The sequence below is a fragment of the Copadichromis virginalis genome, linkage group LG17 (assembly GCF_057382275.1).
Source record: "Copadichromis virginalis isolate Kocher_CV1m ecotype Utaka linkage group LG17, C_Virginalis_male_GT1.1, whole genome shotgun sequence".
Lineage (NCBI taxonomy): Eukaryota > Metazoa > Chordata > Actinopteri > Cichliformes > Cichlidae > Copadichromis > Copadichromis virginalis.
The window spans coordinates 15,660,561-15,685,096 of record NC_140634.1 but is presented as its reverse complement, the minus strand read 5'-3'; the positions used below and the strand labels follow the sequence as shown (position 1 = coordinate 15,685,096).

General features: G+C 38.8%; 1 protein-coding gene across 1 annotated transcript in view; it reads left to right on the top strand.

Annotated features, from left to right (window-relative positions):
• Positions 1–24,536, top strand: part of LOC146689144 (protein Niban 1-like) — a 29,700-nt gene that overhangs the window by 1,239 nt on the left and 3,925 nt on the right. Inside the window, exons 2-13 of the mRNA XM_085436986.1 lie at positions 14,606–14,736; positions 15,481–15,609; positions 15,694–15,808; positions 18,404–18,568; positions 19,445–19,560; positions 21,006–21,110; positions 21,378–21,540; positions 21,703–21,890; positions 22,291–22,437; positions 23,249–23,359; positions 23,604–23,711; positions 24,415–24,526. Coding sequence (XP_085293112.1) covers positions 14,606–14,736; positions 15,481–15,609; positions 15,694–15,808; positions 18,404–18,568; positions 19,445–19,560; positions 21,006–21,110; positions 21,378–21,540; positions 21,703–21,890; positions 22,291–22,437; positions 23,249–23,359; positions 23,604–23,711; positions 24,415–24,526 — 1,590 coding nt within the window. The remainder of the gene's footprint in view (positions 1–14,605; positions 14,737–15,480; positions 15,610–15,693; positions 15,809–18,403; positions 18,569–19,444; positions 19,561–21,005; positions 21,111–21,377; positions 21,541–21,702; positions 21,891–22,290; positions 22,438–23,248; positions 23,360–23,603; positions 23,712–24,414; positions 24,527–24,536) is intronic.

Genomic DNA, 24,536 nt, shown 5'->3' with positions numbered 1-24,536 from the left:
TTTGCAGTACTCAGCTGTAAAATGGGTTCAACTGGGGCAGTCTGTGTTTATTTTTGTTGCCGTTCTTAATAATATCAGAGTGGAAATGCTCTGTATGTTAGGAAGCCAGTGTTCAGACCTTCATTTAATGACATCCCCTGGGAACTTTCTATCTTCTGGAGTTTATGCTTATGGTCTGTACAAGCTGTTTGTACACTCAGTCTCGGGGTGAAGCGTGTGCTTTCACGTTTGCCTTGTCAGATTTTCCTGGCTGCTACTGAGGGGAGGCTTAAAACAGTCAAGATCAGTGACACTCTAGATCTATTTCTCATGGCCAGAGCATTCTTGTCTATCGTTATGTAGCTGTGAAATGTGTGTACAGGGTGGAGCGTGGCAATTTGGTGAGTAGTTTCCAAGGTTGGGTTAGATGAAGTGATCCTACTGCAGTACATAGTGTATGATTCATAAGCTGACAAAGGTCCAGTTTTGATGGAGCTCCGTCCCTTGACACTCACTAGCAGTTTTTCTGACTGATGTAATTTGACCTTTTTCTGACTGTGTCTGAACATATTTCTAACTCTGACTATATCATTCTCCAAAGCGATGTCTTCTTGTTGTTAAACTGTTAGCAGAGGGCTGTGTTGCTTGGTGCTGCATGTTAACACATTGGAGTTATAAAAAGGGGAGTAGAGAAGGAATATGGGATACCACCCCCCACCCGCCCCTCAGAAAAACCCCAGACCTTACATCCCACATACCCCAGATTCACACAGGATAAAGGGGGCTTGAATGTTTGATTCATGGTGTGTTGTCATTCAGTTCCAGTTTGGTTTGGTGTCATTATTCTCCAGGTTATTAAGCTTAAATTATTACAGTGGCCTTAGAAATATCAAATGTTTAGCATTGAAATGAATTCAGTTTTATGTTTATTTTTTGGGGGGGGGCGAAGCAATCTTTCGTTATTTTTTTTTTTTTGTAGTGTTAATCAGACTTGAAAATATGAGTTGATCAGCTGCAGATGAATCTGTTTTGAAGAAAAGTTGTGCCACGTTCCACACTCTTGCAACCTGTTATTTTTAACGATATGCTGCTTTTCCTAGTCTTGTGTTTACAAAATTGATTCTCTTTGAATTTGTGTTTTCTGACAGTTGACCAAGATACAACCTCTAAAGCTGAAAAAACAAGCAAATGCAGAGGCAAAAATTATAGGTCATCTAGGCCCTGCATTGATTCACAGTTGTCCCAGGAGTCTGCTAGGCTTCATCCAATACTTTGAGCCATTATACTATAAGGCAGAGACAAATCTCTTGAAAAATCCTGAATACAAATGTATAGGAAAATTCCATTACATCAAATATCTCGCCTACTTACGTTCATGTACAAGCATAGTCTGCAGCTCTCTGATGCAATCACATTGGTGCGTAAATTTGTGCATAGTAATTGTAACCAGCATGGAAGAAAATCTCTCCAGACCTCATTTTGGGGAAAAGTCATTGAACTTAAGCCTTTATTTAATTAGGGACCTACTAAAAACTGAAAACTGCATCTACTAGGAGTCTGAGGGGTAGTTTTGTGGACTTCATAATACACTGCAAGTGTTAATATTTCCAAGCATTACAGTGCTTAGATGTAAATTTACCTGTAATTCTCTCTATAGTAAAAGATTTCAGGGTTAACATTGTCATAGGCTACCATATGCTTCACTTGAGCTTAGGGCAGAGGGTCTGCAAGAAACTTGGAGCATCAGAAACTTTGCTTCCTGCATTCTGATTGCTGGCATTGCTTTCAAAAAATGATCAACTTTTCACATCTAACATTACTGCTGCTGTGTCAGGAGACATGCAGGTAGGGGTGGGCGATAGAAACGATAGAAACGATATAAATTTGGCCAACGATAGAGATTTTGACTATACCGCTCTATCGCGATAGCGCATGTTGATGATGTCATCAAGCTGTGCCTGTTTTGGTCGAAAGCATTGCAGCGGCTACAACCATTATCATCTGCAAATTATGCCGGGCGTCAGTCACAGCAAGAGAGATGAAGCACTTTTGAAATATGGGGAAAGCCAAAAACTGAGCTTATATATCGTGATATATATCGTTACCGCACGTTCTTCAAATTATATCGCGATATGGATTTTAGGCCATATCGCCCAGCCCTACATGCAGGGATATTTACTTGACAGTTCTGTCTGATATCAGGCTGCTTTTGTGTCTTTTCATTATGACAGTTATCAGCTTTTTCAGTTTTTCATGCTGATTATAAATATAGTTGAATTTATCAATCTTTGCACTTTAACAGATGAGATATATTTCAGTGAAATAGCTGCTAATTTTCAAGGCTCTCTGCACATTCTGACACATAAACTATATGGACAAAAGTAGTGGGTTGCACCTGTTAATCTTTGAATTCAGGTGTTTTCAGACCCATTGCCACAAATGTATACAATCGAGCACGTAGACATGCAGCCTGCCTAGCGTTTCTGAAAGAGTGGATCATTCTGAAGAGCTCACTAAATTAGAGCACGGTACTGTAATACCCAACCAGACATTTCACGGGCCACTGTAAGTGGTATTACTGCCTAATGGAAGCAATTAGGAACCACAGCAACTCTTTCACGAAGTCGCTGACCACGTAATGTTACAGAGCAGGACTGTCGAGTGCTGAGGCACATGCACCGGTAGGTTCATGGTGTGGGTTTTTATTGCCAAGCAGCTCCTGGGGGTGTAATGTGTAGGTGGCCCAATATTTTTGTTCATATACTGTAGCTGTGTATGTGTGTGTGTGTTGTTGTTGTTCCTTCCTCAGCAACAAACCTAAACTTGAAAAACGTAGTCCTCAGTGATGATCAAACTGCCTGTATATGAACTACACCAGAGGAGAGGCTGTGTTGCTGTGTCTGAGAGCACAAAAGCTGATATGTCTGTATGTGTGTTTGAATGAACTCATAAATCTGAGAGAGAAAATGAGCCATTGTTAAAGAAAACAAACTCTCCCCTCTTAATTCCTAAGTAAACTTTAAAAGATGTTTTTAGATATTTCATTTACACACTCTCCCTCTTTTTAGTTGGTGATTATATGCATGTGGTCTAAATGTCAAAGATTTCCCTTTATCCTCTTAAATCTACTTCTTTTGGCTTGAACACGTGTTGCTGGTGTGAAGGTTACAGACTAAGGTAACTGCAACATTTTGTATTCACTTGTAAGTAATGGTCAAGCAGTTTTCAGCAGTTCCCCACACTTACTTAGGAGGTTATTAAGATATGCTTTAATTTGTGTTTTCTGAAGTGTCGGTATTTACTTAATCAGCAAAATATGTCATTTGGCCAAATGTTGGCGAATAATCATATATGTAACAAATAATTCGGGACTTTATATTAGCTGTAATAAAAGTTTATTGTGGCAGTTAAGGGGGCTTTCATTGCTGTAGTGTTGTGGAGAGTCTGTTTTTGCTGTAAGCCTGCCATCCTTCATGCTGTGTCACTCTGCCTCCAGCTGCCATTACACAATCCCTCAGATATTCAGAGAGCTGAGAGAAACTGTGGGACTTTTCCACCCTTTGGATCTGAATGCACTGCTCTGTACAAAGAGAGGAAACTGCTGCTGCTCAGGCTCTCAGCTGGAAACCCACCTGTTGTTTACTCCGAACAACTGACCAACAACTAACTACTGTTTTCATAGTTTGGATTGTTTCCACCAAATGACCTTGGAACACTATATATGATTTGACATTATATGCTGGTTGATACACAGCCTCTGATCATCAAGTGAATAAAAACTAAAAGCACAAAGTCTAAGGAGCTTGGAAAGAAAAAAGCATCTGGGCTTCCTTAAGTTCCTTGAAGACGTTTCACGTCTCATCCAAGAAGCTTCTTCAGTTCTAGAGTCAAATGGTGGAGAGTCCCAGATTTAAGCCCTGTGGGAGTTTCCCTCCAAGAGCGACAATGGTCCTCCTATTGATCCTCTACTTAATCACACGAGCCAAGGCGTGGAAACGGGTGTAGGTCGAAGCCTTCTTTGGGTTGTACTCTTTAGATTTCGAGGGTGGGACGTCTTTCACTGTAAAAACTGTCTCTTGGTTACTTACTCAACATTAGTCATGAGTGAGGATCCTCAACATGAATCCACCCTGCATCTACTGATGAAGATGTGTATAGAGTTTGCATTGGTGCTGCTTCTGCTCATTTAAATCTCAAATGAGCACTGTGGCCTGTACATGAAAGATGGCGATGGCACAGGTGATTCTGAGCTCCACATTCTGACGTCTCAACTTTAGCAGATGCTGTGGTTTTGGAGCTGGAGGTCAACACAAGCTTGTTAGCTGATGGTTATCTGATAACACCAACAAGCTTGTTAAATGGCCTTCATTCATAAACTACTTGTTTATTCTTTCCACAAGTTTATGTGTGATACTTAATAATAGTAATAATAAACAGCGACAGTGTATATTTATATATTACTTTTCAATCAGGGAAGTTGAAGCACAGACAGAAGTTAATATTTTGTCGATGAAGTTGCAAGGGAAGTCTGTTTAAGGCTGTTGTGAGTGTAAACATAAGGACTGTGGACAAAAGACCTTTATTTTTTACTTATGTAATCAAGTCACGATGGCATGCAACTGTTAAACTGGCTCTACAAGCCATGAAACTTGCTGAAATGCAGTTGTTCAAGAAGAGCTTATGATGAGTGTCAGCCATCTGTAGCAATTTCTCAGGTTATGTAAGCCTGATAGAGAGAACATCTCTAATGAGAGTGGCATTTCTTAGTGCAGCAAAACCTTTCAGCTATGGGTGGAATGGAGTAACGTTGGCACTAACTGTTGCTGCCATGTTTAATTTTATTGGTAACTTTATTTGACAGCACCTGAACGACTACGTTTCTCAAATAATTCTTAAACCACAGGGATTCCAAAGCTTCTCTGCTGCACATTAAAATATTATTAATGTGGCTCCCAAGGAGACTATTATTTCTTACAAATGACCAATGAAGTATTTTCTGTCATTAATTTATTTAAGTTAATTAGCTTTTGTAAACATGCAAATGCTTTTATATTTTCCATTGTTCTACAAAAACAGGCAATGAGCAAACCAGTTATGCTCATGAATTATATTCATACAGTTGTACATTTCAGCCATTATAGCCTGATACTTCTGACAGCTCTACATGCAGCGGTGAAATGTACAGTACAAGTTGACGTACTGCACTGTGTTGCTGTGGCGTATTTTCATTTCTCTGTGTGTGTTCTCACAATACTTGTATTTCTGTCAAAGACACCCACACGCATGCGCTCGTGCCGTCTTCCTCTCCACTCACTCTGCCTTTGTCTCTATGGGCCATTGTTTTTTTTCTGCCTTTCAGCGAGTTACTGTTTCAGGTATTTCCTGACTTGCCAAACCTTCAGTGCAGACACTGGACTTCAATTTAGTGTTATTCCTCTTAGCACAATGCTCCCAGTATTTACTATTAACTATACTTGTTTCTTAAACCTGTTTACTGAAGTCTGACTTGGTAAAAGCCATGTGCTGTAACTACAAACTTGATGCTTGTCCATTTGCTCATGTGGGTTTACATGTTTACATGAATGCATGTAAAAGCATGCATGACATGAGCCGACATGTTAATGTTTCAACATTTGTTGTCCTGGAAGAACTTTGGGATTTTTCCACTAGACGGTAAACCGTAAACCTGGTATCTAAATGAACCTCTCTCCAACTTTACCTCTGAAAGACCTTCTTTCTGGCATTCTCCTCTTATACACTGTCATGTCATCATAATAACAATCCCAGTAATCGTCTCAGAGGTCATGTTCAAGGTTCTAAAAACCATTTTAAAAACATGTAAAAAAATCATACATCTAGGGATGCACCATTCAGTTTTTTTCCACTTAGGACGCCATACAGATATCCTGGCTGTGAGTGTATACTGAGTAAAAATCTAGAGATGACCAGTAGATTTCCCTGATTGCTCATCAGATACCATGTTTTTAAAAAAAAGACAAGTTTTCACTGAATCTTTTGAGGATGGAATGCTTTATGTGCCAAACAGAATAAAGCACATCTGTAAAGTTACAGCATGTGTTGCATTGTCATTGGAATTTACATGTATTCAGTCGCTGGTACAGAAACTGTATAAATGTTTTTATGCCTCGTCCTATCGATGCCTCACAAAATAACAAGTGGAAGGCCTAAAACATATCTATAGCAGTTGAATAGTATCTTAACCCACATCTTTAAGTAACAGGAAAAGTCATAAGACCTTAAAGATGTATTTGGCCCTTCAGTCGATACATCTTCTGTTTGCCGAAATGTCATCAAAAATGATCTTAATCAAAGGGTTGCTTTCAAAAAGGCATTCCTAAAGAAGGAAAATAGAGAAAACTTGGATTCCCAACAGGAACGGAAGTGTACAAGTATATCAAAATAGTACTTTTTCTTTGATGCTGTATTTGCAATATTACTGAAAAATATATACATCATGATTGTTAAAACATATATTTTGTAAAATACTTTTTTTTTTTTTTTATATAAAACTGCTCACTACCAAACACTTGCTTCTGTGCAGTCAGACTATGGACAGCTTTCTGGTCTGGTAATGTGAAGTTTGTACCATACAGGGGCCCTTCAGTTTATTTTGGCGAGCCACAAAACTATTTTCATGTTGCCTCACTTATAAAACAGACTTTTGCCATAAAAGACTGCAGGAAAAGTTTTTACTCTGGCTCAGGATGTCTCATTTTTAGTCTTTTTCTTTTGAGTTTACTTGTTGCTGCAGAAACAGACTCAGAAAATATTCAAAGAATTTCAAGAGAGGACATTTCTGAACAGTTGCATTAACTTGGAAGCATCTGCATGAAACTGAATGAATAATCTAGTCCATGATTATCCTGTGACATGAAGTGGAAGTGGAAGAGCAGGTCTCTCCTGTGAAACTAGGACTTGCAGTTGAAATCCTGCAACACTCCCCTGCACATACTCATAGTTCACATACCAAGATATTGTTCAGGTAAGAAACTGGGCACCTGCCTATACTGCATTGCAGTGACTGTTGTCTACATTCCTTTTGGGTTGTAGTGTTCCCTGATGTTTGTTTGTTTGTTGTTGTTTTTTTTTGAGCTAGTAAGTGAATTCCTTTGCACACAATTAAAGATTATTCCGTTCATAATGGTTGTTTTACTTATAGGATAATCCAGATTATAGACTTAGGTGAGATCCTTTGGGTTTCATATTCTTGTTAACATGCAACAAGTGTAAGTGGTGTAACGCACAACACCTACTGCACTGCACCTGTTCACATATTTCATTGCAGTGTCATCAGTTTCTACCGAGTCTGACAACAGAAACACATTTGTGCTTTTGTGTGTCACCTTTAATAAACACACAAATCAAAAATGGCCTGAGCTTGTCTTTCCATCAGCAAACAGAAGAGTCATTAGTAAAAGAAATGGCTTCATTAAGAAGACGGTTGGATTTGCTGGAGTCATGAACCTTTTAAGTATATTTCAATGTCTGCAAGAAATCTCACAGAAAGCTGTAACGGGTACCTGAAACCAGCATAGGCTTGCAGACATGGAATAATTCCTGAGATGGATGGATTACTACTGAATACAAAGATACTGATACAGGCTGAATCTATAATACAGTAGATTTGAGTTTTGACTTATGACTTATGTGACCAAATGTAGGTGCATTTGGTTTTTAATTGTGATTCGACAGCCTGTTCTCACTCCCGAGGTGTAATATAATGATGATTTGTCAAGTCCCGAGGGGATCCTGAGGAACGTGAAAGGTGACCTTCCACATTCTTATGCTATGCGCCATCTTATGTTATGGAAGGAATCCAGTAGAATGACGCTCCTGGGGTAATACACTTTCCGGACATGTATTTCAGCTTTAACCCTAAGCTTATCCCTAAGCTTAACCAGCACTTTAATGACGTTAGTGTTTTCCAAAGCAATTTAAGTAAAACGAACGTACATGTGTAGATTCATTCCAAACGGTTTCCTAATTCTTCCGATCTCGTATATAGGGACGTGTTGGGTGCCCGGAAGCATAATATACAGGCGATTTGTCACCTAGCGTAAAATGTTGCGCTGTGGGAGTGAGAACATGTTGTTTGAACATGCATTTGTATTATATTGCATTAGGATGGCATTGAGAGGAGGAACTGCTGCTATTTTCCTTTTCTCACCGATGCAGAAACTGTTCATTTTGATTCTTTATAGTAATTCTTATACTGTAGATGGAGTTTTTTTGTTTGTTTTTCTACTTCAGAGAGTTTTCTGGGTGTTGGATGAGGCCTGGACCCCTCCTCTACATATAGGTACTCTAACCTAAAGGGTCACTATACCCAAAAGTAATTTTGTTAACATTTGATTGCCTGTAAAAGGGAAAAAAAAAACTAGTCATGGGAGTTAGTAGTGAACATAAGTTAAACGAGCTCACACTAATAAATTAGATCTGTTAACCCTACACAGAAAAGACCGGTATTAAAAGAAATGCATTCTGAATGTATTCTGACAACAAGCATGGGATGACAGAGGACTAAAATACACGGCGGAGTAATCAGGAAACGGGAAACGGAAGGGAAACACAGCTGGGACTAATCAGGCAGGACGAGACAAGGGAAGCAAAACTGAATGCATTGACTTAAGACACGGACCTTCAAAGTAAAACAGGAAACACACCGACTTAACTTACAGACCCAGACTCAGAGACACAAGCTGACACGATACTGAGGGAACATAAAGACGGGGATGACTAGACAGGAAATGTGGAACCAGGACGGGCACAGAGAAAACACGAGGACAGAGACTGAACGCAGAACAGGGAATGTCAAAACAAAACAAGCACATGACAGACACAGACATGGAGAACAGAGGAAGCACGGGAACCAAAGCCTAAGAACTAGAAATTCTCCAGAAACATAACAAGAATTAATCCGACACATAAGATGATATTAATCAAAACATATACCCTTTATACCAGTGTTTGGCCTTCTTGAAGCCCCTATTCAAGTTAGCTCTCGATAGGTCTCACGTATAATACAATGCAAAAATGCTAATTTTAGCTCTGGGTACATTTTAGTAATGTTATCTTGCATCTGGTTTAAAAGTCCAACATTTTCCCTGTCAGCTGTAGACAGCCCATGGCTATAACATTTTTAGCCCCAGTATCTCCAGGTATGCAGTTACCTCTGTTTGTCACTCACTATCATTGTCTCTTCTATTTATCACATGGCTTGTTAGCTCCTCCCTTTCTTTATCAGGGCTGGATCAGGTGACCCTGAATCCTGCATTGAATCATTAGTTATTATAAATCTTTGGCTCTGTGCTACAAAGCAAGTACAGCATACATGCCTATGGTATGTTGTTGTTGTCAGGATTCACTTACCCTAACATTGTCCACATAAAGATGGTTATCAGCTTGTTAAGGTAAACCCAGGTTTTCCCTTACATGTTCACATAAAAAGGATTGTGTCGTCAGAATCTAGCCAATCTAAAAGGGGCATTTCGTGGATCACGTGACTCTTCTTTAAGGCAGATGGATTCCTCTGAGTGCCACGTACTCCAAACAGAGACATTATCAGATGATAATAAAATAGTGAATAAAAAGCAGATCTGTAGGTAGATTGTGGTTAAATTAATTAAATGGTTGAACAAGTATTCTTGGTGTGTGTTCTTTGTTCTAGTAGCTATAATTCCAGCAGTGTAAAAGGCTTAACAGTAGACTGAAATAAAGTAGAACAATTTTCTAATCATTTTCTAAATCACTTAATTACCGTGGCAATGTGATAAGTGCATTTCCTTCAGTAAGGGACAGCTTAACAATAACAGACTCTATGAACTTAAAACACGACATTCAGTAAGCTAAAGGAATCGCTCTCTCTGTCAGTCAGTTTCCTTGTCCCGCTAATCAGTCTTTCTCAAAGTCCTTGTATCTCTCTCTCTGACTCTTCTGCTATCTGTTATCCAAAGCATCGTTAGCATCATGTAGCACACCATGTAGCTGAATTGTTTCTCTGTAAGAGCGACACACACATATCTGTTCCCAGGATAACGTTGGGAGAAATGTATAAAAAGGCCCAACAGGATTGCTCTGACAAGCACTCACATAGACGTTCACCGAGAGTGAAAATAAATGCATTAGAACTCGCTCCTCTGTGTGTCTCACGTCATAAGGGAATTTTTGTGACAGCTAACCACACTGTGTCAATAATTTTTTTTGTTTTGTATTTTAGAGCAATAAGTTGAAAGTTGATTGAAAGGAAGCCCAGCTAAGCTACATGCTAACACTAGCAAACTTGCTAGCAGCAGTCATAAATTGTACAGGCGTAACACATGGACACACGTCTGAATCAGAATCAGAATTTTCCTAAACAAAAAGATACATCCTGTCTTGGAAAGGATGTATCATACAGCAAGCCATGACCTTAGTTGTTATCATGTATTTATTTATTTATTTAAATCAGTGATTTATGAAAAGGTGCTAAAGGCACCTTTCTGTGTTTGCATGATCACTTAACCTGAAAAAGAGGATACATTAACCAAATAGTGGCTGCAGACATTTTGCATAAACAGCAGCAGATTTGAGCTGAAGGTTCACAGACACTTAGCTCAGTCTCGTCAGAGACGATTTGAGATAACCTTGTGAAGAGGCTCCACTGAGACTACGAAAATAACTTTTTATTTTTTATTGTTAAATGTATTCTAACAGAAAGCTTAGAGAGCTGGCAGCCAGAATAAGTGTGCCTGTAAGTGTGTATATATAAGTTAGTAGGGGTATTTCCTGGAGGTGGGAATCACCATACATCCCACGATACGATATTATCACAATACTTAATGCACAATACGATATTATTGCAATTTTAAAAAATATTTTGCGATATTCAGATTCTGTACATAAAGGTAAACTTTATCAATATTCATTTTATCTAATATCAAAGTCTCGCACTCAGTCTTTCTCTCATTTCAGTCAGTTTTATTGTTGACAAACTGAACGGTTTGTATTACAGTCTAGTCCAACTTAACTGAATGCAACCATCTGGTACAATTATAGCTATTCTGAACTATGCAATTTATGAAAACTATGCAGCCCCTTCAGCAACTGAAGAATTTGAAAGTAAATTAAAACAAAATATAATTTTGCGTTAAATAAAAAAGTTTTAAACTTAATTAAAATAAAACATGTCTTAAATTAAAATAAGTAAACTGTCATGTTTATTGCTGCCAAAAAAAAAGTTAAACACATTTGGACAGTGAAGGAATGTCAGGATTCTTGCTCAGAAAAAGGATCAACATGCTCTGAAGTCAGAGCACAAAAACCTTTTTGTAACAAAATATCGATTTCTGCTGTCCCTGTATCGATACATCATTAGCAAACAAAATATCGCGATACTACACAGTATTGATTTTTTCCACCACCCCTAGTATTTCCTTGTTTGTAGCTGCAGTGCAGAGGATCCCCGCCCACACACATCTGCATCAATAAGGTGAAACCAGCTACTAAATGATTCACAGCTTATGTTTTAGTACTTAGTGACACAATAATCCATTAAAACACCATTCACCTTTGTTTTATTCACTACATACATGAACTTCTCTGAGGTCTTCCTGTTTTCCATCTTCAACATTTTGTCCAGTATATCCACTATCCCTTGTATGCACATGTCCAAATCATCTCACCTTTTCCTCTATGTTCTCTTGAAGCAGAACAGCCAGCAGTTTACATCATTACATCATCGTCTGTCTTTGCCATGATGGAAAGTGTCTGGCCATGTAAACTGTTTTACAGAAAGGAATTTTACTCAACTTTAGATCAAGGGTATTTAAATGTTTCATAGTTGTTGTCTTCATCTTTCGGCTGCTCCTTTTAGGCATTGCCACAGTGGATGATTTTCCTCAATCTCACCATATTGCTAGCATCCTGTTCTGTCACACCAACCGTTTTCCATGTCCTTCTCCACTACATCCTCCTTATCAGTACCTAGTGACACAATAGTCCATTAAAACACACTCCATTATCCTTTATTTTATGCACAACATACGTGAACTTCTCTGAAGTCTTCATTCTCGATGTATTCTTCTGTCATAAATGACCGTGACATTCATTTCCACCCACTCCTCACCTTGCTTGTACTCTTTTCTGCACGTCTCTTGCGGACTGTCTGTTGCTTTGAATGGTTGACCACACGTTTACCTTACACTTGCCTTCCTGTCATGCACACATATATTGTGCTCCATACTCTCACTACAAATCACAGTGTGTACTGCAAGTCGTCCATATAGACCTGTCCATCACCACTGCAAGCAAGAATGGGCTCAGAGCCTGATACTTGATGTTATCCCAACTCACCTGTCACTCCTAGTGCACACTGGGTGGAATTTTGTCCCACTCTTCCTTCAGGCTTCCTTAGAACTCACTAGCCTTCACCTTTGCCACCTTTCTCTTTCCCTTTCTCCTAGCTTCCGAGTACTTCTGACTATGACTATGACAAACTACTACTACTACTACGCCACTTTTTCTTTGTTCTTTTCCTTCCTCAATCCACAATTAGGTCTTGTTGTCCCCTTAAAGGTTTTTAACCCTCAGTTTGGATGCTAGCACAGTTTTAGCTGATTGTGAGTCAGTATCAAGTAGATAATTTGACATGGGTTGAATTGAAATGTTCCATAAACCATTATGAAATTACAGCCATTAGTTTATATGCTGTAGCCAGTACATGAAGGCCATTAAGGCTGCTATACTATATTATTTCCCATTATGATTCCAATAAGAGTCTGTGAAAAATGCATAAATTAATAGCTACATTAGTAAATGCTTTTGCCTTGGACAATGCTACACAAACACATACTTCACTTCCCAACTCTGCTCCGTGAGTGCTCTGTTCTTCAGTGCATTAATACAGTGTAACAGAGCTCCAGTTCCATACTAGTCTGAAGGCAGAATGCAGGCATAATGGCAGAGGCATTAACCCCAGCATTAGCATACCTATACTGGGAGACACAACAAGCAGCAGCCAAATATTTGTCGCTGCTCGTCCAGTAAGTGAATGATGTATCACTGGGAATTGGGGACACTGAACATTTGGGGGAGCATAAATACACATTTAACGCATCCCTACCCCTCCTCATCTCTCTGGTGGTGTGATTTGGTTTGCAAAGGCAAGCAACAGTGGAAAGAATTGGTGAGCTCAATTTTATTCCCCCCCCAGGAATCAGGATCCCTTCACACAAGGCGTCTGACCTGATTTAATAAGAATGGAGAGAAATCTGAGAGGTTTTCTTTTCTCTCTGTGTTGGCAACTGTACGGCTGACAACAGGAAGGACTAAGAAAAGCAGAAAGAGAAAGGGGTTCTGGTTGACGATTATTGGTGACAGGTCTTGGAGTCTGACGTGCCAATTGTAATCTGGATAGAGATGACTCATATAGTCTCGAGAGCTACTAACAACAACCTCAGTCACCTAATTATAGGAGAATTATACGGGTCACATCAGGTACAGCGAGATACCATCTGGTATGTATTAAGACTGGAATACTATGTTAGAGGACACTGAAAGACACTGAAAATAAGCAGAAAGAAGAGCCATTTTTCTTCAATATTTCCTAAAAGGCATCTGGAAAAGTTTGAATCAGATATGGCAATTTCAACTCGGACTTCATGTGTTTGTTTTGTTAGTCAAGCACGGCCCATTTTATACAAATTTTTTTTTTTTGTTTGTGTTTTTTTTTGAAGTGGTTGAACTGTTTCACCAGTTAAGACGTTTTTAATTTGGCTTGTAGTAGTGAAGCAGGGATAAATGTGTCTGCAGTTTATCAATCAAGTGTCATTAGCGTTAGAATTTAACCTTTTCCTTGACTTCTTGTAAGCCGTCATCATTCTCTTTACTTGTTTTAATGTTTTTTCAAGACCAGCAGACACTAAAGTGGGCCTTGAATAATAGAAAATTCATGATAATTTAGCTAAACATTCTAACCTCATATTCACAGCTATTGCAGTGATGTATTCATTATTTATAGGTTATCTATTACCAGTAATGTAGTTTTACATATTAACCTACTTCTGTTGCTGTTAATTTTTTCCTGCTCCAGAAGGCCAAGTCATGATTTTAAATCTTTTTAGTCTAATAAAATAAAGTCATAACATTAGCCTGTTTTCTGTATGTACATTAACTTTAAAACTGTTTATGAACACACACACATATTTTATAGTTTATAAAATGCAGGAGAGGGAAAGGTGATCTTTAACTTTAAAGATCTTTAAAACACCGGGTTATGGGTCCATATGGGTTTTACAGTATTTTGTTTCACACTGACAAATTGTGGCTCTCTTATCTCATTTCCTTTGGTCTTCAAAATTGGTCTTCATGCTGCTGTAAACTAATTTTTGTATTTTTGGTATTGCAAAATAACTCAATTCACACTAAGTGCAGCTCTACAGCTTTCCCCTTGGTCTAAACTTGCTGGTTTGCATTTCAGTCTCTTTGTTAGTCTGTCTGTAATCTGACCACCATTCATTCACAGCTTCAGTGTTCAGTTTTCACCACCCATCCCCAACAATAATATGTGCTTTTCTAAGCTTCAAAAGCAATGTATTAAAAACGCGGCCTTTCTTCTGTATTGTTGCAGGCCAGGCCGAGGCTGTGCTGGAAGAGTTCAGCCCGTACTACAGGAAACAGTTCTCTGTGGCTCAGTTCTCTCAGGTAGAAGATGATGTGGAACAGCACAAACAGAAGATCACACAGCTGCTCAAACAGAGGGTATGTCTTTTAAAATGTACTGGAGAAATGTAACATCCATGATGCATGTGCTTCGTACAAACCTTATCTTAGCAACTTTTCACCCGAGCTGAATCAATAATAAACACACAGGGGTTTCCCCATGAAAGGGGTGGTGCTTGCAGCATCTGGCCAATCACAAACACAAATACCGGGAAGTGTAGGCGGCTGGGAACAGAGCAGCTGATTTTACAAAAGAAGATAACCCTATACTGAGGGGAAAATGAAGATGTTAAACACACAATAGAGACTGAAGTAACACTGCAATATGTGTGAGAGGTAAAAGCACTCTTTATATAGAGCACTAAACGTGAGTGCTTTAAGCTCTTCTGTCAATAAGACTGGAAAAGAGGATTGTCAAGGTAAATCTATATTTGACCATCTACTAATAAATAGAGAATACAACACGATAACCTCTAAACAATTTAATAATTGTAGAATAGCTGCATTTTGGAAAAGCTATACTAAAATAAGGAAGGTATAAAAAACAGAGCATTCACTGTGAAAGACCTGATCACGTCCTGCATTTTAAAATTGACCTGGCAGCTGGCAGTAAGAAACTCATTTTAATGAATTATTTTAAAAGCAGAAACAGTTAAAGTTCATCATGCAGTCCACAATAGCCTGGAGGCTCAACTCTGATATGTTCTGATATGCAAACTGAGTTTATAGTCAACTCAAAGACGAGCAGGCACAAATTTTCATGCACGTGTTCGTGTTCACCAGGCGGCTCCAGAGGAGGGTGAAGTGCTATATGAGGAAAGTGTCTTTTACTTTGATGACACCAGGAAGTGGCGGGAGAGGTATGTGGTGGTGAGAGCCAACTACTGCCTGGAGTGTCACGAAAGCGTTGAGGTGAGTCTGTGAAAGTGATGTCAGCAAATCAAAGGCATCTACATAAGGGGCCCCTCTTATTCATTCTGTGTCTTCTTTCTTCAGACCTTTGTTAAAGGAGCTCCTCCATGCCACAAGCTCCTGCCTACAGGGGGCAAGGTTCTGACGGCAGAAGAGGCGTACATGGCTGTAGTGGATAAATGTTTTCCTGATGAAAGCTGTGAGTAAAACACCTAAAACAACTATTTTTCTTTCTTTTTTTTGTCACAATAACGTGGCGCACAGCGTGACGTGAAAAAGGGCACATACCTTTGACGTTGCGTGACGAACTCTGTATTCCTCGTCCACACGTAAGCGCAAAAAAGGGGTCTCTATTGTCGGTGATTCGAAACACCGTTTACGTGTGACCGAAAGGCCCAAACGCATAGAAACAGCTGCGTTTTCAAAAATACCCGTGTAGGTGTGGATGTAGCGTAAAAGAATTAGTAGTGTATTTTATTACTGCCTGTGATTTATTGCAGTTTACTTGTTTTTGTTTAATTGTTTATGAAATGTTAGAGTTTGGAAACAAAATATGGTTGTGTGAGGATGTGTTTGTAAAACAAAGGGAGGCCTAGCAGAAAAAAATTGGGAACCACTGGATTAACATATGGTTTAAGAGTCATTAGATTCACTTACACTTTTATGACATCGCCTTATGGTACTGGGTTCTTAATAAAGCTTTGCAAATTTCCTCTATCACACAACAAAGCAATCATCAGACAGTAATTTTAGAAGATATTGAATTCCAGTAGAGAACATTTTCAATTTAATATTGTCTAAACTATATGTAGGCATTGCACGATACGTTTATATGTGCTATAAAGGGGACTATGGTCGTGTCTGTCTCCTGTCTTCAAATCTCTTCTTCTAAATTAACTCCCGATAACTGGCAGTTCAAAATAACGCTTACCTTAAACTTCCATTAGTATTAGCTACTCTCTCTTTAAAGCCACCTTGTTAGGAGATTCTGTAATATCAGTGTTAGTAACGTCAGCTGAATTTTTATTAAAAATCTTTGACAAATTTGGAAAAACCAATTGTAGAATATTAGATAATACCCTTTCTTCCACTGCTAATATTAATGTTATAGCAATTAGTTAGTATATTTAAAAAGCCAGCTGAATGATGAAAGTTTATATTACGCTTTATATTTTAGTAAGAATAATGTGAAACTGTGTGATGGGTTCATTTTCCACATTGCTCTACTCACAGCCAATGCTTTTATCTACCTTTCGCCGTCATTTCTGTAATAAAACCATAGTTTTGGCTCGTGATGACATCATAGGCTTTATCTTAGACCTTTCTTTAACTGGAAAAAGTCAGTTGCTTTTGGTTTAATAGTAGAACAGCCTCTAACACCGTACTATTACGTATGAAAAGCTCAAATTTTCAAACTGGTAACAGTTAGAGATGGGAAAAGGGTACATAAAGCATCAAGCCTCTTAAGAAGCACAGCTAAAGACGAAATCATGAGAATTTAAATGTCCAAAAAGAAATGGTTATTTTATCAATTATTATTTTATAATAATAATCAACAATAATCTTAGCGTATATATGTTCGTATGTACCGTAGCTCCTCAGAGGGTGGGCCAATCTGAACTAAACCTTCTACACACATTGTGTCACACACAGTTATTATTAAAATCTATATGCTTTTCAAAAAGGATTCATTATAAATCCTAATATTTTTGATTTTCCTATATATTATGTTCATTTCATTGTCCCCCTGTAAATGTGATGTTCTCTGTTTGCATGTGTTTCATTTGTATTTTTCAATGGATGTTGCCTGTACACTACTTCATGACCAACAACATATTTCTAGAGTCACGCATTTCTGTCTGGTAATCCATGGGACGAATCTGGGTTTGGAGGGTGCCCAACTTTGTGGAAGGGGGGACGGACCTTTCCTGTTCCAATACAACTATTTTCCAGTGTACAAAACAAGGTTCATAAAGAACTTTAACACTTGTGGGATGAATAGAAACGGAGACCTAGACCTCCTTGTCCAACACCAGTGTCTGATCTCACAAATGTGCCTCTAGAAGAATCATCAAAAATTAAATAAACGCACTCCTAAACTTTGTGGAAGGCGCTTCCCAGAAGAGTTGAAGCTGTTATAGCTGCAAAGGGAGTGTCGACATCACATTAAACCCTCTGGATTAACAATTCTCAAGTTCATATGTATGAGAAGGCAAACAGGCAAATGCTTTTGGCAATATTGTCTGTAGGCATGTAGGGAATGATAAGAAAATTATAAATATCACATTAAGAAGAGATCAAAGGTTCAATGTTTAAGACTGTCAAACCCTCATAAAATGTTTGTCTTTAAAATTATGCTTAAAATGATACTGCCTTTGTAATGGCAACATCTAAGATATGATAAAATCACATTAAAGATTGCTTTCTAATATCGTTCACATTTGACCTCTGATCTCACTTTTACATTTCATATCTGCCTTTCTTTCAAGTTGATCCCAAAATGCATGGTATTTGTTAAGGAAAGTATTGTCAAGCGAAATGGAAAGAGCTGCTTAGTTAGAAATATACTGCAGTATCATACTGTTTACAGTAATAAGCCTAAGTTATTCATCTCCAAGTCAATACCTATTTTCCATTACCTTCTCCTACATCATAATCAAAGTAATCTTGTCTAGCCTGCTACTGTCATCTAATTTTTAGTGCACTACAAAGTTAAAGAATAAATGGTTCTGGCCATTTGACAGCTGCTCACTAGCAGCACATGTAGACTTTCATCTACTCTTTTCTGTTTCAGGTGCAAAAGAGGACTTTGCTCCACCTATGGCAGGGATGCCGGGACAGTTTCCAGTCTACCTGCGTCTGCCCTACAGAAGGGACTCCTATTTCTGCTTCAAACAACAGGCCACACAGGCTACCTTCATTTCCATCCTATCAGACTGCATCAGACACCAGAACCAAGGTAAGATGCTACAGAAAAGGATGTTCTTACCTCCTCAGGCACACAGTTCCTCCTCTTACTAATAGTGTGAGTAATTAATGTTCATAACACCGAACAACCCTTTACTGATCTCTCTGAAAGTCTTCATAAAGTTCCTGTTTCAACAAGACTGAAGTGTTAATTACACATTTTAAATGTTAACTTGGCCAGTACACATGTTAACATTATCCATTAAACTAGCAGTTCTCTGGTAGTCACATGAGCCATCTGTTAACATTAACCCAGCAGTTTGTGGACTGTAGTCAGAGAAAAGATGAATAATAATGGCAGGCTGAATGGGTTGTGGATGGAGCATTGAGTGCTGACAGAGTGGCCACAGTATACCCGCCACAATGGTCGCTTCGCTCGGCCCCACAACCTCGTCTCACAGTCGCTTGTATTTACACCTGCAGTTAAGCTGCAGGAAGCTGCTGCATTCACACCTATGGGTAATTTAGAGTTTCCAGTTAACCTATCCCAGCTAACTGCATGTCTTTGGACTGTGGAAGGAAGCCGAAGTACCCAGAGAGAACCCACGCAAGATCATTAAAATGGTGGTAAAAACCAACATGATCATACAGTCGTGTCTTCTACCCAGCTGTGGCCGGATTACAAAAAACTGAGAGGATTATGACTGGCCGTTGTGCCACAAAGACTGTCGTGTGACGATTTTGTCATCTGAGCATCAAGATGAAAGATAAATATCTGCTGTGTGCGATCAGTGAAGTACTGTTAAAATCAGCTGATGAATAAATGATAAAGATAAAACAAGCGAGCGCAATGGCCCAATGTTTTGACAGTGAATTCATTTTCTCAAAGCTCCCTGCATGTCTGACTTTTTTCTCTTCCCTCTGTCAGACTTCCTGAAGAAAAAGACTTGTGAAGTTCAGGCCTTCCTTAAAGCTATTCAGCTCTACAGACAGGACAAAGGCAAATACGAAGCCTGGGACATGCTGATAGGAAGTGATGCAAGGGTATGTCTCTTTTCTTTATTTTTCTTAGCAACAGTTATTTCTCCCAACATAGTAATACTGAGGATGAATATTTACTTAAGTATAAATAGTGAAATGGCTACATAATTAATACATGTAAATACATTTACAAAATGAAAATTAAACGGATAAAGGATGGTACAGGAAAGCTAGGTTGACTTATTAGCTGTGTAACGCACCCCTGGACATGTACATGTGTATAGTGGCAACAAAAGGCATTCTGTCTATTCTACCTTATAGATGTAGATCAAACAGGCTTCTTATAAAACACACACATTGGCTTATGTTAGGAATCTCATTGACCAGATGCAAAATTCCTCTGAAGAATTAATAGTTTTAAGCCTTGAAACTTAAAAGGGCTTTGATTCAGTTTTTTTGGGGATACTGTTTTGGCTTTGATGTCTGTATAATCAGAGGTGTGAAATCATTTGTCTCACCATGTGGACCTTGAAAGAGGCTACCGGCAATGTTGATTCTTTGTCCCCGTACTTTTCCCATTATATAAGCCACTAGCACAGACTATTAGAAAGAGATATAATAATTTGGGGCAGTGAACATAAACTATGCCTTTACCCACATGACATTTTCGTAACAGTCTCCAATCCTTCCTCTTAGCATTATAGAAGGAATTTGTCCTCTGATATAACAACAAACTAAACATGCGTAAAACACAAACACTTGCTGGAGCCACTGGAGTATATTCAAGAACAGTGTAAATTTAAATGTTGTCAAACAGTATTTTACAAGGCACAGAGTCTGAAATTCACAGAAAATTTATATTTTTTTCCACTGAAAATCAGCTAAATCAGTCTGAGTGGGTCTGCACACAAAGACATCGGCTATCAGGCCTTCATACAGTTTATATACAGTTTATCTTCAAGAAATTAAAGTACCAATGGGGTAAATGATGACCAAAGGAAAATAAATAAATATTTTAAGCTAATTAAAATGTCCACACTCCCATGCATCAGTATCCCTCAGATTATAATGGAGGCTTTGCTCTTTATTTACCTGTTGCCACAGAGCAACGTGTGTTACTGGAGCTCAATTCACGATGGCTTCCTTTCTCTACTCATGTACGTGCTGAACTCTTTGAATATACTCAGAGTTGATTGAAGTAACTAGCTAATATTCTCAGAGTTAATCAGCTCAGAGTTAATTTCTAAACTCGGGGTTTGTTGGACATTTTTCCTGACATAGGTTTGCGAAATATTCCAGAGAACACTCTTTTTATGTGTGTATATATCGCTATATAAATGGTGTGTTTTTGTTGCTTTGTTTGCTTTTGTTTTGTTTTTTTCGTTTTTTAAAAAATATTGAAATCCTGTCTTACTAGTAAAACCTGAGAGTTTATAAAAGTTTATTCTGGCCTCGTTTGGATGATGATGAGACAAACCTGAGATATTTTCTGTGTCTGTTAACTCTAGGTGATGGCCAACATGGTGATGGAGCAGCTGCTGCCGTCTCTGGAGAAAGACATGCTGCCTGGCCTCAAAGCCAAAAAGACTGAGAGGAAGAGAGTTTGGTTTGCTGTGAGTCATTTATGTTTGCAACTGATGCAGTTTCTAAGAAATATAGGATTTCATTTCCCAGCTGTTGAAAGGAAAAATGAATGGAAGTCTGTTTTTCAGGGTTATATCTGAAAAAGTCGTGCACTAATACATTATTCATGAAGTCTCCGGGCTCTTTTCTGCACTCTTGGAAGTCATTTTTATTTTTTAAAAAAGAGCTGAAATTCATTTAAAAAGAGGAAAAACAAGAAAAAAAACCCATCTTTTTCATGAATTTGCTACCTTCAGATGGTGGAGGCAGTATATATCCTGGTCCAGGAGGACATGTTTGAGGGGCTATCAGCATTGAAGGAGGAATGTCGGGTGTCTGTTCGGCAGCAAGAGGTGCTGATTCACTCCGACATGGACCAGATCCTCAACTCAAGAAGGCAGCTCGAGGAAAAAATCCGAGGTATTCTCATCTATCTGATAGCCTTGTTACTTAGAACATTCAGAAACAGAATGATGTGTTGCATTCCTCTCCATGTAATGATCTAATGAAGTGCAGCTTCGTATAGGGAATAAGGGTGACGGAATTGGGCTGTTTTCTCAAATGTAATTTTTTTTTCTCCAGCCAAAGTGTCAGAGCCAGCTGAGAAGCTGTGTTCCGACTCTGTCCAGCCGTACCTAGGCTCAGTCCTGGAGGAGCTGATGGAGCCAATCAGCGCTGGGTTCCAGGAAGGACGGCGACTAAGTGAAAACACGATGGACCAAGTGTATCAGGACATCAAGCAGGGATGTGGTAACGAACAGCTGAAACAGGTTGGTTGGAATTTCACTTGTTTGGTTTTTTTCTGATATAACGGAACAAACCTCCAGAGAATTACTTTTGGTTGGGCTGATTCATCTCATTTTAAACCTTCAACTTTATAACATTCACAGGAAAGAGTTAACTAAGGTTAGGAGTAGCGTTTTTCTTTAATACAGGGGATTTTTTCAGAAACTAGATGTTTCCTCAAGCCCAAATTTACCTCTACATAAGTTGTTGGTGACCTATTAGATATTAAGCTGGATACATGCTGGACAGGTCACCAGTCTGTTGCACGGCTGACACAAAGTGTCCATTTGCATTCACTTTCATACCTTGTGAAAGTGAACAGACAAACCTTGGCTATTAATCTCATTAATTTCTACTCTGTCTTCTCCTCTCTTTGTCTCTCAGTCTCTCGACGCCATGGCAAAACCGAACCTGCTGAACTGCTATGAGAAGATCGGCTCCCTGCAGGTTAAACTGCAGCACTTGGAGGCGAGGTTTGGATTCTCCGACACCACAGGAGTGATGCACAGTGCTCAGATCGATTTGCAGCAGGTACAGCTTCATGCTGTCATTCACATGGCAATTTATTTGAATTCCCTTTCCCTCCTTCTGAGAGGGTATTTCTACTGAGATGGAGTGAGTGTAAGGATTTCACAACTCGTTTGTGAATCAGCATTTTATGAAACACTGGCGATAGTTTATTTACTTAGTGTAGTTTATGATTGCTGGTGATTCGTAATATGAGCTTCACTTTTCTTATTAGAAAAAAAACTGTTGATTTTGTCAAATCAACTGGATAATTAGCTAAATGTGAGTTCACTCCTGTTGAGTGGCAGTAAACAAAGTAGAAACAAAAAGCAGAAAGGTTGTTTCTTAAATTGCTTTAACTTTGCTACTTACCCTTGATTAAACCAGAAGATGCCAGAAAACTAGCTCCAGAAATATGTCTGTGAAGGTTCTCAGTCATCCAGGTCATCGTAATCTAAGGAGCTTGGAAAGAAAAGCGTCTGGACTTCTTTAAGTTGCTTGAAGACGTTTCACCTCTCATCCGAGAAGCTTCTTCAGTTCTAAGGTCAAATGGTGGACACAAAGGGACCCCCTGATGATCCTCTACCTAATCACATGAGCCAAGGTGTGAAAACGGGTGTGGGTCACAATGGAGTTTCGGGTGAGCTCATTGTGAAACCTGGCCCCTCGGATGAGAGGTGAAACGTCTTCAAGCAACTTTTCTTTCCAAGCTCCTTAGATTAGCTCCAGAAAATTTGGATTAAGTTTTTATAGTGTACAGTGATAGCAAAAAAAAAAAAATCATAACATATTGGGAGTGTTAAGTCCAATTTAATTCTCTGCTTCTTCATTTTAGCTGATTGAGAATGCAGCTTTTACCTTCGAGCAGCTGCTCTACAAAGCCATCCAGGACAACCCAGACAACGCCAGCTCTGCCACTGAGAAGGTCAAACACATAGTGCTCAAGGTCAGTTTGTCATCTAAAACAAAACTTCCCAAGTTTCTAGTTAAGACATGAGAAAATTGTAACCAGGTGCAGGTGAGGTTCACATCTACCCCCTAATATGAAATGTTCACTTGTATACAGAAATGTCATCAGAACTGTAGGCCAAATGCTTGTAAGAGATAACAATCAGAATAGGTCCTGTTTATCTAAAACTAATAAACTCTCCTCCAGATGCACTGACTGGTTTTATTCCATCTTCTTGCAGAAATACGACTATGACAGCAGCACGGTGAGGAAGAGAATCTTCCAGGAAGCTCTGGTTTCCATCACTCTGCCCTTCATCAAGAAGAGCCTGGTGTCTACCTGCAAACCTGTGAGGGCTCTGTCTTTCACACACACACAGCATAATGTCTTTCTATGGACATTAAATTCCAGCACATCTGTTCCTACCATAACTCTACAATTAATAGTAGTTGCTTTATCAACCCTAGCTTATTTGAACCCTAACCATATCAGTTTGTGATATTACTCATAACTCTGACCTAAATTTACTGCTCTTATATTGACATTTGTGTCTCATTGGCAGGTGGGACATACATTGGCTTAACAGTTAGCATATGACTGAGCAGCATTAGCAATTTATAGGGAATAGCCTGTATAGTTTATGTGTCTTTCAAATAAAATTTTCAAGGAAATTTATCACGTTCTCTTGTATTTTGATTTGATGAAAATTTAAAGACCCGAACTCTTCCATGGCATGCATTTTAAATTTCTGTTTGCTATTTGGGCTGATTGGGACCTGATGAATGTAAAAACAAAGAATTATGTGATATTTTTTATTTTTTTTGTACCTGATTTTTGTTTCTGAGAAAAATGACATTCGCTTTAAATTTTGATAGAATAAAGGCAGTATAATGTCCTCGTAAGTGGAAAGTGGATATCAGGCCCTTGTAAAGCAAAATGTGATGTCCACATATGTGGACGCCAGGTCTATGGGATTTTATATTTGTATACACTATGTAACACACATATCCCTCAACAAAGCCTGACACTTTTGTCTTTGTCCCTCTATACAGGAGCTTCAGGGTCTTGAACAGATCATCTATAGTGACCATTCAAGCTTCGTTCATGTTGACAATGTTTATGAAAACATCCTTCTGCAAATTCTGGACAAGGAAGTCACTAAAGGTACAAAAAG